The 15,268-nt window shown below is 35.9% G+C and overlaps 1 protein-coding gene across 7 annotated transcripts in view; it reads left to right on the forward strand.

Annotated features, from left to right (window-relative positions):
- The window catches only part of ROBO1 (roundabout guidance receptor 1), a 739,670-nt gene that overhangs the window by 610,673 nt on the left and 113,729 nt on the right, over positions 1 to 15,268 (forward strand). For all 7 annotated transcript variants that reach the window (XM_064523274.1, XM_026107996.2, XM_064523237.1 and 4 more), the window contains one exon: positions 12,777 to 12,934. In XM_064523274.1, the coding sequence (XP_064379344.1) occupies positions 12,777 to 12,934 (158 nt within the window). The remainder of the gene's footprint in view (positions 1 to 12,776; positions 12,935 to 15,268) is intronic.

Below are 15,268 nucleotides of genomic sequence, written 5' to 3' on the forward strand. Positions count from 1 at the left end.
CTTCTGGCTGCTGTTTTACCACATGGGGCGATCCAAAACTTCATGTGCTCTTTCCTGCCGGCAATAAGGCATACTCTGAGAACAGAACTCTGATTTTTACTCAGTAGCATTTATTGTACATTAAAAACTAACATACTGATCAATTGGCATGTTGCCTTTGAATATCACATAGGGATTGAAGCCAGAATAAGAGTCCAAATACAGAAGTATTTTTCTGCATGGTTGTATTGTCTTTTGCCATTTGCTGTAGCAGATATATCTCTAAGAACTGCAATTAAGAATTCAGGCTTCGTGGGTTTGGTAATGTCTATTCTTTTACAATACCATTTTTCATTTTTTTAGCTATTAGCTTTGCTTTTTGCTGTAGTACTTTGGATAGATTTTGCAGTAGTCGAAGCCTTCAGAACATTAAGGCTAAACAAAGAGCTAACATTGTACATCAGCATAACATCTGTCTAGAGATTTTTCACATTTTGAACAATAAAACAGTGAGTATATCATATTGAGCCATGTTTCTTTACATTGAGGAAGGAGTATGATTCATATCTTAGAATATGTCCAAAATAGAGCAAACATTTGTCTGTACTATGTGGGATCTGTCTCAAAACAGTCAATTAAATTAGGTGAAGACTGTCTCTAGGACAATTATTCTGCTCTTTGTTGACCTCTATATAAGGCCATCTGCTATTTTTCTCTGAGATGATTTCCTAGAATGTTTTCTAAAGCCAGCAAAATTAAGGAAATAGTAAGTTGAAAAGTATATGATATTTGGTGTAAAGGAAATTTTGAAAAAGTTTATCTGTTCTTACTGTGACAGTCTTGTCAATTTACATCTTAAATGATTTAGAAGGTAGAGAAACAATATTACCACAAGAATGATATATATTCATGCAGTTGGAATTACAGAGTATAATTAACTAAGAGTCTACTATCTCACTAAAGCATATTCCTCCTGTAGAATTGTCCAGAGAGGTGAGAGAAGAGTTTGGAGCTGTGCGGTTAATAGTTCCCTTCAGTAGAATAAAATTACATATGAAGAATCTAACAGTCCAGCAATATTTTTAAGCCATGTGGTTTTGCCATAGTGTTTAGTGCCAACAAATCCTGCATCCTCTTTGCAGCTCTGTTATTGTTCTGAATTAGCCACTTAACCATATGAAATGTCTGTGTCTTGCACCTTCTAACTGATGATGTTTCAGACTTGACCTCGGATATAATGGTGGAATAATATTTTCCAGAATATTAAAGCAGTAGTGGCTTAGCCGTTTGATTGCGGTAATGGTAGTGTATATTCTCTGATTTAAACATGTTCCATTTTTCAACCACTTTAATAGCATAATGGGGATTTTTTCGTGGAAATAGGGTCCTTTCAGAAGACTCTTGAGTGTAGTGGTACAGTTATGACACTAAAATTTGTATGCTAAGCAAAGGACATGGCTAAAATGGTTGCCTGGAGGCAGGAGCTTAGCAAAACAGAAGGATAGTGCATCTGCAGATTTAGAGTTGTGCACAGTGCATAAACCTTGTCACTCCCAGGTGGGCGAATGCTTAACCATGGGATTGTCACATGCTTGTTTATTTCTTTAAAAACATCTTCTGCAATACATTTTAGGTTTCCTCAGAATTAAAGAATGAGTATGAGTAATTGCACAAGCATAGGCCATTTAAATCTTGCCTATACTTCAGAAACACTACTGCTATAGTTTCATTGGCAAGTCTGTGGAATAGCTACATCTCTTCTTTTAACAAGGTAAATTAAGACAAATAAGGTTCCTTCAGGTCTCACCTACAGTGGGGGATTTTCCAGCTTAGCAGCTCTGGGAAGAGAGTCAATTTGTCAAATCTCAAGCCAACACAGCCATGACAGCAACACCTTTTCAATCAATTCCAGTCGGGCTCAATTTGCCAGTGGCCTATATCAGAGTTTTAAGTTTTCATTAAAAATTGGCTAAGTCTTTACTTCTGTCCTTGTAGCTGAATTCCTTCCTTTCTTTTTTCTCCCTTGAATGCTAAATGGCAAAAGCAGCCAAGGACACTGGCATTTCTGGGTGGGGTCAAGTTTTCTTTCTTTAGAGAGGAAACTATCCTGCTTTTGCAGCAAGGTTTGTGAAGTAGTCAAGGCAGACACTGGCATTTTGGTAATGTGTCTTCTCGCCTGTTCTTTCTCTTCTTTTGGTCCCTTATATTGCTTTTGTTTTTCCAGTTATCTCTTTATCCTTTAATTTGGAAGGCCAAAACAAGGTTTTGCTCCAACATCTTAAACTGATTCTTCTTCTCCATTATCTTCTGCTTTGAGGGAAGGTTAGTGCAGCTAACAGTTCACTTCAAACTCAGCATTGGGACCTGGACTGGCAGTGTACAAAAAAAAGTGCTTTGTTTTTAGAATACACCCAAATCCTTGGTTTTGAAAATGAAGACACTTCTTTGACTGATTTGTGGATCTCCCAAAGCCATAGCTCTTCTGTGAACTGTCTAAAAGCCATTGATTTGTGTCCATAATTTTTGAAATCTGCTGCGTTCAGTGACACTGAAAGTATTGTTTCTCATGGAACATGATTCAGATAACCCAAGAACTTTAAAATGAAATGTACAATAAAAAAAAAAGAAAGGAACTAACTGTAGGTATTTAGAAAAAGTGAAGGCAAGCTGTTTCTTCACATCTGTACTAATGAATTTACTCTCATAGGAGACAGATTCTGAATTATGGGTAGTAAATGCCTTGTCCTAGATCATAATATGTGGAAGATGTTGGGAGGGATCCCATTTTGTAACACAGTCAATCAAGTTAATAATTAGGTCCATTTTCCTTATCTATTTTCAATTTTTGATCAACCTAAGGGATATTCTCAGTCATATGCCTGAGGCATCACAGATACTTCGGGGTTTAATTAGGGTTCCCAGTGCGCCAGTGTGTTCTCTTAGGCCTGTCAGTTACCTTTCTCACAGGAGCTAATACTGCTTTTATATGACTTCTCAGATTTGGTCATTTAATTGATTCCCAGTTTATCATCTGGTTCATTTACACTGTCCTTTTCACGCATTGAAATATTGTTATGGGATGACATCTGTCTTTCCCCAAACATTCCTGCCCCTAAAAGTCTAGGTCTTCAACTGATGAAAGAAAATCAGACTGACCGTGCGTGGTTTCTAAAACTTTTCTATAATTATCATCTAGAACTTGCAGCCAATGGTTTTTACAGGAGTCTTTTTTGGAGCCTGCTTCTTAAGCATATTTCTTTCTATGAACAATTGTGTCTCAACACCACTTACAAATAATGAATGATGGGATAAATATATTTATTTTAACATCTATATGTGTATTCAATATGTTTATTGCCAAATACCTCAGCATTTAATTGCTTTTGCAATGTGGCTTATTGCTTGATTTAGTACTTTATTTGTCATCAGCGCCTTTTAAAAGATGCGATGCAGCAGGTGCCACATTCCTTGATTTTTTTCAACATTAATAGAATAGAAACATGCCGGTGTTATATTCACTAACATGCATTGCTAAATATAATAGGGAATGACACTTTTTCTAGAGGAGGTAACTATTAACCTTCAGTAGGTATTAATATACCAATTTAGTGCTGCTGTATAAAAAACAATCAATGAAAAACATTGCTCTTCAGAGAAAGTACATTTTAAAGCAACTTAAAGGTTACAGTAATTGAGGCAGTACATTTTGTTAATGTTTTAAAAGTGTGATCTAACTTCATAAGCCAGTGAGGCTGCTGCTGTTTCATACATCCAGTGCCTATATTTAACTCTTATTTCAACTGGGTCTTGACTGTATCTCTGCTAATGGTCGCTGAAATGAGGCTGTGTTTCCTAGTTCTTTTGTCCACCAGTGCTCTTTGCTGGTGTTACCTGCTAGGCAGTACTAATAATGTTAATACTAAGTTACATAACTCTGTAAAGTGTACTTTCATGTACTTAATACCCATCCTTGACACCTTTAATCTATTAGCAGTCTTACAGAAGCATGTGGTACCAGATTCAGTAAAATATTTATTGGATCTGCACATTAAATGAAAATAGGCAGTTTTCCATTGCTTTAAATGCTGTTCAGCTGTGGTAGGGAACAGGAATACAAGTTTTCTGAACTTCTTTTCCCAGAATTATTTAAAGCATTCTTTGTGTACCATTTGCTCTTTAATTCAGTTTTATTATCAGATATTACAATTACTGGTAGTACTCATTTGTCTGATTTATCTTTCCTTTGTACTGCATGATCCAGCTCTGAGTTACAGGGTTCTGTTTCCTACTTTACTGAGAGCTGAAATATAATTGTTAGTTTTTAAATAGAAAACTAACCAAACATTTTCTCACATTTGGTGTATTTTGTGGGATAAAAACAGCTGAACTGTGTTTGGTGGACTTCTATAATATAATGCCAATAGATTAGTACAAGTAAACATCTAAAGGCTAGCAATTTTGGATACCTCAATTTCAAATTTTTCTGAGTCCTGTTTAAGGATTTTGATTAAAAAAGAAATTAATCCGTTCTTTGGAAGATTGGTCCCATTTAATGTGCTTTAAATTTGAGGTACCCAAAATTAGCAATTCCTCTAAAAATCTGGCTAAGATTTGTAAATCCTGTAATTCTACTAGATACTGAAAAAGCTGACCTTGGTTTGTTCGTGTTGTAAATTGAAATAAAAGGGCTTCTGTGTGAAGTACAATTGCCCTCAGATGCAAGGAGAGCAGCCAATTGTGATTCTTTTGATTCAATACGGTATTAAGTGACTTAGAGCTAAGAACTAATTAGAGCAAGGACTTCAGTATGTTACGCCATGAGTTGTTACTATTTCATATATGGGCTGTTTTGTTCAATAATTCTTTTGTTGGTACATTTCTAAGTGAGGAGCAATAGAGGATCTAGAAGCATTCTTTTCCTACTATCTGCACACAGTAATAATTAATAAGTAAGCTTAAATGGTGCAGTACATGGAAACACACCATAGAATATTGAAGAGACTTCAAAAGCTACTGGTATTTAAGAAAATAATTTATCTTTTGGCATGCCTATTATAATGCCTACGAAAATTTTTTAAATGGTGTAAATTAAAGTTTAAAAATCAAGCATTGCATGTTATATGAAAGGCTAGGAAGAGAAAAAAACGTAATAATAATAATAGATCTTAAGTTTGTTCAACATCAACTTAGAAAATGAAAGGCCTTTTATAATCTCTTCTTGCATTCATTAACAGTACTGTTTCTTCCATGGTGATGTCGTAGGGGAAGCTTTTATGAACCAGCTGCTTAAACTAAATTAGTTGGTTTCAGTTGTAGTAGAGTAGAAGAAATATGGAATTTTTGTGGTTGCTTCTTTTAACTTTGCTTTTTTAAGCTTGAAAGGAGATTTTGAAATACAAATATATATGATGCTCTGATCATAGCTGTGAAGATTCAAGACAAGGCTGTCAACATAAGTTCATATTAATACATTCGAATACCAAGCAAATAATATCACTTGTTTTTAAAGTACTTTAATTTTTTTTTGGCTTTGAGGTGGTGTTGCTTACTGAAGGGTGGAATTTAAAGCAGAACAGGCCAGCTCTACACAAGTATATTACCTTGAATCTGTCGCCATAAATGTCCGGCTGAACATCTGCAATTGATCTGTACTGTGATGATGTTAAGTGATGGTGGTCTCTTATGATCAGTTTTTTTACAACAAGCAGTCGCGTGCATCTGGCAACCTGTTGAATGTGACTTCCTAGACTGCATCGCCAGGGACATCCTGAGAAGGGCTGGCTGTGTCAGACAGGTTAAACTATCAGGTCGCCTGCCCAGTATTTCAGTAGTTTTGAAGTTCAGAGAGGCCTTAAAGAAGATTTGAGATCTAGATACTGAACTGATTGGTATCAGCCTGCCTTTAGAAGGCTCTTTATTTCAGCTGACAAAGGAGTAACAGAATCCAGTAGCTGAGCTGAAAAAGCTTCAAATGAGGAAAAAGATGCGAAAAGAAAATGATGGAAGTAGTGAGCCACTAGACAGGTTGCTAAAAAAAAGTGACTCTCTAATCTGTTGGAGGCTTTATAAAAGAGTAGACATTCTCTGAAATATTCAGCTGTGTATTGCTGGGCTCAGCCACTGCATAACAGTATTGCCTGTATTATGTAAGTGAGCTTGTTAGATCGCAACTGTCCTTAAAAATTCTTTCTATTTCTAGCCATTTTCCTTCTGTTCTGTTGTAATAACTGTGCACTGTAGTTGCTGTTAACGGATTATTCGCAGTTTTTAATGTCTTCAGAGAGGAAAATAAATCAGTTTTTTCAGGGAACCAGTTTTTCCTTCGACTTTATACAGCTAGATGGAAACTTTTGGGGGGTCGCCTTCAGAACAGGATTCTTCTAATTTGGAAATGATTAAGTTTTTGAACAAACCAGGTAACATCCTTAAAGAGTTTAATATGGTCCAAAATACATTTTGGCAACACATATATTGTCTTAAATCTGGCCATGTGTACATTTTTTGTTCTTTTTGAACTTAATTGAGGGCCAGAACACTTACTTATCACTGACATACATGTATTAAGAAAAATTATATTCTGACATTGATATAAATTTTATCCCAGCAAAGTCTTTAAACAGGAAAACATAGTTCCGGCTAATGCTTAAGTGAGCTGTGATTAAAATTCAGCACCTGGTTAGAAGTGCTGTTTCAACTGACATAATGGTTTCATATTATATTTCAATGTCAAAAATGTCTGCGGTGTCTCACTAAATTAGAAGTAGAAAAAGTTCAGTAGGTAGGGGGGAAAGGGATCATTGCTAGCCCTAAATTACAGGAACTGATTTGCTGTTGAGTAATAGCTCAGTCCTGACTAAAAATGATTAGTGTCTGTTTGATTATGTGTTCATGGGATTTTGAGCTTAGAATGTTTATTTAACTTCCTGGATCCAAAATATTTTTCTAAATTTTACAGCATTTTCCTATGAAGTGCTTGTTGCTTGCATTTTATTAGTCAGATGAAACTTTCTTTTGGTTCGTTGAGGTCAGAAATGGAAGCATTGAAACAACTGCTGTAACTTTACAGGAATTAAAATAATAGAATTGGTGAATATTTAGAAAATTAGTCTATTGCATATTTTTTAAGGAATTAGCCAAAAGGCAGGGCAGAGGACAATTAGGTTGCATTGCTTAGCTTAGCACGCAGTTTGTTGTTAGCACATTTTTGTGTGATGAGAGAAAACTTGCTCATTAGCTGAGATCTGGTTCTTTTTTAAAGTCCTGTAAGGAATGATCATTTCTTCTACTTTTTTCATTGAAGAAGTACTCTCCACATTAAGTTTCCCTGTGATTCCCAAATAATCAGAGTAAGAACATGGCAATCAGGTAAAATTATGATGCACACAGTCAGAATTTGAAAGAAGATTGAGGCATGTGCTACAAAACAAAGAAACATTTAAATTATCTTCATCTTGAAAGAGCGGAAATTGTTGGGATCTTCTTTGTTTTCTAATTGTGAGATACTTTTGCTCACTAATCTCTGCTCATTTGACAAATAGCTAGCCTTGCAAAATGGCAAGATTTGTCCATGGCAATGCAAGAAGGTTAGCAAGAAGCAAGTCTTTAGAAGAATTGGAATGGATTAAGGTTACCTTAATCCGATCATGAAACCGCGCCCTCAACATCCTCTCTGCCTTTACAGCCTATTCCAAAGGTGTTCTGTATTATCAGGTGACCATGGCTGTAATATCTTCATTGATGAGGGATCCTGCATGTATTTTGGTGCACTGCTTTGAACTGGTTTAGTGTGAAGTGTCTAGCCAGTCTGAGTAGAATGTAAAACCTATAATCAAAAATTTCGGGAGATTTTCTAATTTCCAGTTCTTAAATGGTACCACCTGGTAAGGCATCCCCTATATACAGTGTATGATGGTAATTAGCATGTTCCTTACAAATTCACTCTTTTGGCTTAGTGCCTAGAGTTTTTTGCCTGGTTTGTTTTTCTTGTGCTGTGCTTTGTTTATCTTTACTTTCTTTAAACTAGAGTACAATTATATAATGATAACCTTTAGCAGTCATCTTTTTTAAATGTCTTCAATGTGTGTGTGCAAAAACTGCCTACCTGGCAGTTACCATCACACATGTTTATGGATTGTTTCTGCGATGAGATTAAGTCAAAGTTAGCTATTAAACATAAGCATATGCTTCTCACTCTGGTCCATTACAAGACAAAGCTTAAACATACCATTGAAGATGCGGTGAACACTGCTTGCTCTTGGGTTATCCATGACTGTCAGGTGATTAACGTATGGATCAAATAGCCACCACTAGGAGAATGAAGACCATTTGGGGGTTTAGCGTATCATTTTGGACTATTGTATTACTAGCAAGAGAGCTGTTTTAGCTAGTAGTAGTGACATTTGGCTGTATAAAATTTTAAGAAAGCTATGCTCTTCTTTCGTTGTCTGGACACTGTTTTCATTCCTTCTGATAACACCTTTGTACAGCTTCTTTATATCTGAATCTTTAAATATAGTTGCCGTTTCACCTAGTAATGGCTCCCTACTCTATTTCATGATAGCAAGTGAAGAGCTTCAAGGGGAAAAAAAAAAAACAAAAAAACCACTGGCTGCTGCATATTGGAAAGCACCATTTAGGATTTGCACAAAAATGCTGTCTCTACTTATGTTGCTTCTCAATAAAAATTTATCCTCAAGCGATTACTAATTCCTTTTTGCTCTGGGAAAGATTCTGGGGGGAAGTGTAATTGCCTCATTGATTGAAAAGTGCCAGATTTTAAATGGTTGTATGAGTAGCTGACTTTTAAATAGATTTACCAAAGTTGCTCTTGAACTTGACTAATTCAACAAGCATAGCATGAAAGTGTGTTCTGCACAAGCATAGGAGTTTGGGCTTCACACAGGGAGATCACAGAGGAGTTATTCAGCTGTGCAAGGGACCTCATTATTGTTCTAGCTGTGTAATGACAACAATTATGATCATTATTTGTTGTGTTTTACAAAATGTTAGAGTAAAATGTTAGAAAACCCACAATGTTTCAGAAATGTAGATTTATATATATATACACACATATACATAAAAGATTCTACACTGGATTTCTAAAAAGCATCCTCTTGCTTTGTCCATTTTCATTCCAACTGCATACATGTTGAAAATGAGATGCACGTGGTGAAATTTGACCCTTTGGTAACTGAAAGCACCAACTATACTGGATTTCAAAGTATACTTCTAATATATCTTCAAAAGGAAATATATTCTCAATTTACAATGAACCTTGACTGTGGAGGACAGAAAAGAAAAATTGCCTTTTTTCACTAAGTGAAGAAAATTTTAAATTTATAACTTTATGCAAGATTGCCAGGGCATAAGGCAAAAACCAGAGCATCTACATTACAGCTGCAAAAATAATTACATGACCACTATCTGTGGAGTAATCTCTAATGGATTACATTTTGTTAGCTTTTCATTATGTAATGTTAGAGCCAAAATAATTCATAGTAAATGGAAAATATATATATTTTGATGTATCTATGGCCTGGACCTTTGATGTTCTCCTAAGGCATTTTATTATGAATCGGTTAATTTGTGAAAGGTCTTGGTTTACAGACAAGGTACTATGCTTGTAAAGCTGATCTAAGACTAACAAGTGTAGAAGTTACTCAAGTAATTTGCTTTTATTAGGCAAGTACTGGACTTCTTTGTTGCTTCAAAGGTGCTAAAAGCCATCCGAGGTGCTATCTGAAAGGTTTTCTTCTTAGATTTATGAGGTCTTAGAGACTTGAAAAACACTTATGCTTTGTTAAGATCATTTCACTTGATTTTTTTAAAACTTTATGGCACTTCTTTTTATATATCTCTTAGCTTTATCCAAGTGATCTAATCTTCAGCAGTAATAAGAGGCTTCTTATTTGTGGTCTAAACAGCCCTTTTATTATGTTGTAATAGAACTTTGGTGTAGCAGATAAACTCTTCTACACTTCCATATGTTATTGGCACTGGGAACTGGATGTATGGGGTTTTTTTAGTAACTTGGTGCAACTTTTGTTGCTGTTTCTTTTATGTTCTGTTGTTTGGAGAAGGGAAAAAAAAAGAAGTAATAATATGAGCAGTGGCTCCAGGCCAGATGCAGTCTCTATTAAAGTAAATAGAAAAAAATTCTTTGACTTCAACAGAAGCAGTGTCAGCCCAGTGCCTTATACTACACATTTTATTGTATCTGGATGGCTTGGGGGTTACTTAGAAACAAAAAAATTCACATCCTATTATTAATACCATATTGAATATAAGCATTTGACTTTCAGTGTGTGTATGTAGCTATTTCAATGCTTCCATAACCAAAGTATTTTGGTGTTTTCAGTTCTGTTTCATCAATAGTTAGGATAATGTAGTAAGGAAGCTCTAAGAGTAAGTAAGGTGAACTTACTGAAGTTTCATTGAAAGCAGAAGGGAAGCTAAGGGATTGATCTGTCTTTTGGCTTGCCTTTCTGGATAACTAAAAATGACATAGTCCCCCTTTCTGAAAACTTATTTCACCTAGATGTTACCTGGATAAATTTTATTGTTTAAAACTGTCAGTTTTCCCTAGTCCATAGAAGGAAAATAGCCATATTATTTGCACTTTATAGAGAGAAGTTCTTCGCTCTTAGATGGAGCATCCTTTCTCAAGTCTTTTACACCAGACAATAGGTGCACCAAATTTATTTTTGAAATAAGCTTTCTAGACAAGGTCTGTTTGAGACAAGAGAATATGTTCATCCAAAAACATTTCATTGTTATAGACTAGATGACCTCCAGAGGTCCCTTCCGACTTAAACTATTCCATGATTTCTTCTTCCTTAAATCTGAACATTCTCTTGTAGTAGTTTGCATTGTTAAAGTGTTAGAGCCGTTTTACTCCCATTATCTTCTTTCAATGCATCAGCATCTATTGATTCCAGGACATTCAGAAAGTTTGATTATTAAGTTAAAGTATTTGAAATGTCAGTGCTTCAGTATGGAAGAGGGCGGGTATTTTCAGAAGACGCTTGGTAACATCTGGAATATACTTCAGTAGCCTTGGTACTCAAATATTCTTTAGTACTTACAGAAGTTATATCCTGTTTCTATAGCAGTGGTAAAATATTCTGTATATATTGCTTTTGATTCCCATTTACACTTTTACACTTTAATCTTGAAATTTTCCTATTGTATATTATAATGAACATAGCTAAGCACATATGCATGTGGTTGTAACCACTGAATCATAGGGTAGTAGGATGTGAAGTAGACATATTTGAGAAGAAAGAATAGAGAAACAGTCAAAGAACTAAAAGTCCTTTTTGCTCACCTTTTTGTTTTAGATTATACAGCATAGCAGAAAGTAGGTGCAAGAAAGGTATTTCCCCTCTGTCCCAAGGCAGATGCCCTATTTGTCCTCAGACCATTTCGAAAGGTCTTAGCAGCCTGAGAGCCCCACCTGCCAATCTGTAAGCGCACCTACATTCCTTAATGTCTAATAATAAATCACGCCAAGCTTTGAAACAGTATTAACAACCAAACCACTGTTCAGTAATGAATGGCCATGTATCTGAGGTCCATGGCTCTTGGGACATATTTTTTGCTGCAGATTCTTGGCACTATTTTCTATTGACACAAGATGGGTGCAGGTAGCAAGAATGACCCAAAGCTGAGTCAAAACCATAAGAGTTCTTTGGTTCTAATGTACTTTTCCATAACCATATGCTTTGCTCAGTGTGGATGGAGTAACAGCAGTGGAGAGGTCTAAAATTTTATATGTGCTATCATTTGAGTTATTTATTTTTAGATTAAACCTAATGCCACTTACTTGGCAAGATTCAGGAATGCCATTATTCTGTTAAACTGTTGCCCTGTGTAAATGGTCTGCTGAGCACAGTAGGATGTCTCTCCTCCTCCCCAAGAAGAAAAATAATGACACAGCTATTGATGAAATTCATGAAAGGACTGAGTGGATGGAAATAGAGTCTCCTAGGCCTAGGCTTGGCCAAATAATGCGAACAAATTCTAGTAGCGATGCCACAATAAAAATGTTTCCTTCCTTGAAAAGGTCATAAAATTGACTTCTGCCAAATGAAGGATGTGGTCCTGGATCAGATAAAGGGGTGACTCCCAGGAATCAGGAAAGAATTTTTTTTTTCCTAGAAAAGACACAAAAGACAAATTAGAAAAAGTAGTTTGGCTTAGGCTGCCCTGATATTTGTCCTCCTTATAATGTCATCTGAGAGCTGGGAAGTTTAGCTAGTTTGTCCGTCTTTGCCCTAAATACAGAGATAAATGCAATTCGTATGGCCATTGGCCAATCCTTAACCATAAACCTGTAAGCTACTGGCAGGCTGACCTTGTGCCTTGGAAAAAGATGGGCAGAAAGCAGTCTCTGTGTTGCTTCTCCCCAAGTGACTTTCAACATTACAAATAGCATTTCATATCCTTGAGTTGTGATTGGAGTCCTGTACTTATGCACTAGGCAGAAGTTATGCCAGGTACACGTATTAGAGCAGTTATTCAATCCAAACATTCCTATGTTTCTGTCAGCTTTTCATCTCTGTCACTGTTAAAGTCACTTTGCTCATATCTTGGACGTTAAATACTAATGATAGGATAAACGGGTTTTCTCTGTTACTCTATGGAAACATTAGAGCTCATCCTCAGATGCCAAATGAAATTCATTACTTGGATTGTTGATTAATTTAATTAAAAACTTGATAAAAGGAGCTGTTAAAGGCCAAAACAGTGCTGTCCTGTTGGTGTAATTTTTGACTTCATTTTCTTCACTCTTTCAGTTCTGCGGGATGACTTCAGACAAAATCCATCAGATGTAATGGTAGCTGTGGGGGAGCCTGCTGTGATGGAATGTCAGCCCCCAAGAGGTCACCCAGAACCCACAATATCGTGGAAGAAAGATGGGACCCCTCTAGATGACAAAGATGAGAGAATTACAGTAAGTGTAAAAAGGCATTGTCTGAAAAAGTTTAGTGGCAAAATGAGCTAATCTAAAATTATTAGTTTCTTGAGCATGCAAGCCTCCAGCCATGCTGGAGCTCGGTCCTTTCTTTGCCTTGGAGGCAATGCTAATTTGCATTTAGCTAGTAATGGGTCCTTCAGTCTTACACTGTCTCATTGCAAGCTATGTGTTTATGTTTGTTAACAAGAACTGTGCAAAACCTATGTTCTTCTCTTCCTTAAAGGAATTAGAAGCTTTTGAAAATGAAATTCATTCATTATCTTGTAATTTTCTTCCATTTTATCCACTTACAAATTTCTGCAAGCTACATAATCTGCCTTCTTTAGCTGGAAAGAGGAACCACCAGTAGTCTAAGTGAGACTTTTCTGTAATTCCGTCAAAAAGAATCAGTGCAGTAAAGATATGCAATGGATTAGAAAGGATAGTAAGACTTTGGGGATATAGCTGCATTTCTGTAGAGAGAAAATGGCTTATCCTAGTCTCTCAAACTGAGGTGTTTTTCATTAGAAGTGTTGTCATATTCATTTGTATCTGTAGCTTGCTGAGTGCAGTGCACAATTATTCAAGAGTATGGAAGAAGCAGCTTCTCAAATCAGAAAACTATCATTCTTTTAGTTTTTGACATGTAAAACAATAAACTGTTGACCCTAAATGGCTTGTAGAAATGGAAACGAATAAGGAGTTCAAAAATCATTTATATGCTGCCAACATGGTGATCCAAAACATCTCTCCATATGGTGGGAAACTGTGTCATCTGAAAGTATACACCATGTAGGATCCTGTTGGTAATATACTATCATAAAAGAAGATCAGAGGCATGTACACTTTATGCCTTAATCATATGCTGAAATGAGGAAATGTATAATGAAAGAACACTTAAAACCCAGTAATGTAGGTACAAAACTACAACTTCTGTTGGAGATTTAAACTGCCTTGTTTCATTCATTTCTTAGAAACCAGACAAAGCTCAGGCATCCCACACTTGTGGTGTACACATACATTTAAATTTTTAAGTATCCTATAGAACCTCTACTGGTTGCTGTTAACGAAATACCTCCAATCATACGAAAAAAACAAAAAAACAAAAAAACCTTTGCAATTTCCTTTCTCCTGTTACAAGTCAATCGACAGAAGATTCCAGCACTACTTTTTTCTTCAGGAAATGCTTTCTACACTTGCATTTTCTATTGCTATAGTTAATTCTCTTGAAGGAATTTCAGGTGATCTGTACTGCAGTTCCTTTCCTTTGTTGTGCATTAAAATGTCTCCTCTCCCAGCTGTCAGAACAAAGACATACTCAGAACAAAAGCAAGTATCACTGATTGGCATCACGACCTGTAGTTTATTAAAACTGTGCTAATGATAGAATAAAGCCCCTCATTTTGGTTTTGTTTTCTGATGATTATATAAGAATACCTACCTTGTATTCTTTCAGCGTGACATCTGCTGGAGTTATTTTGTGTTATCAGTTTCTGCTTCCAAAAACAAACAAATGGAAATGAGTTTTGATGTAGGTGTAGAGATACACTTGTTTCACATGCCAAAATGAGTGTTTATGTTCAGAGGTGTAAATTAACAGGGCTGAGATAGCTAGCTCAACTGCATTAATTTACGTAATATTTGCCTGGCATTGTCTTAAATAGCACTATTAATATCACGGCCACTTTCTCACACAGATGAGAGACTAAAGCTACATTGTAATGCAGATTTGCATTGACTTACAGCTGTAGCAGGATCTTGCCAAGTGGATAAATATGCATTCAGATGTGTGTCTTAACAGCTTCGCAGTAACCATCTGTATTTTCTTGCTTGTGGCTGGGAGAAAAGGGGAGACTGGAACCTGGAATGGGCAAGGCACTAAAGGACAGATGGACAAAAAGTATTAATGTGGAAACCTGACTTAGAATTATTGCATTTCTATTTACAGTCTTCTTTAGGTCATTTCTATTTCAGTTTAATGATAGGAACGTAAGAATTAAATCAGTACAGTAACTGAAATAAGAATGAAGTTGTCAGCTTTTAAGTGATAGACGCTTCTTTTTTACAGGAAATCAACCTGCTTTTTTCAGAATGTTTTTCATTTGTGTATATATATATAAAGTGAATGCATAGATCCATTAAAATGGATGGCAAAATTCTCATTCACATCAGTAAGGCTAAATTTCAGATAACATAATTTACAAGAGTTCCCTTCCTCTTTTTAAGTCATGAAGTTACCAGATAAGAAAATGGCAAAATATATGTGGCGGTGCATGATATGTATGTAATACCAGTAGACATATTATCAATGGAAATATTCGTAGTGGCTCC

The sequence above is a fragment of the Dromaius novaehollandiae genome, chromosome 1, assembly GCF_036370855.1.
Source record: "Dromaius novaehollandiae isolate bDroNov1 chromosome 1, bDroNov1.hap1, whole genome shotgun sequence".
In the NCBI taxonomy this organism is placed as follows: domain Eukaryota; kingdom Metazoa; phylum Chordata; class Aves; order Casuariiformes; family Dromaiidae; genus Dromaius; species Dromaius novaehollandiae.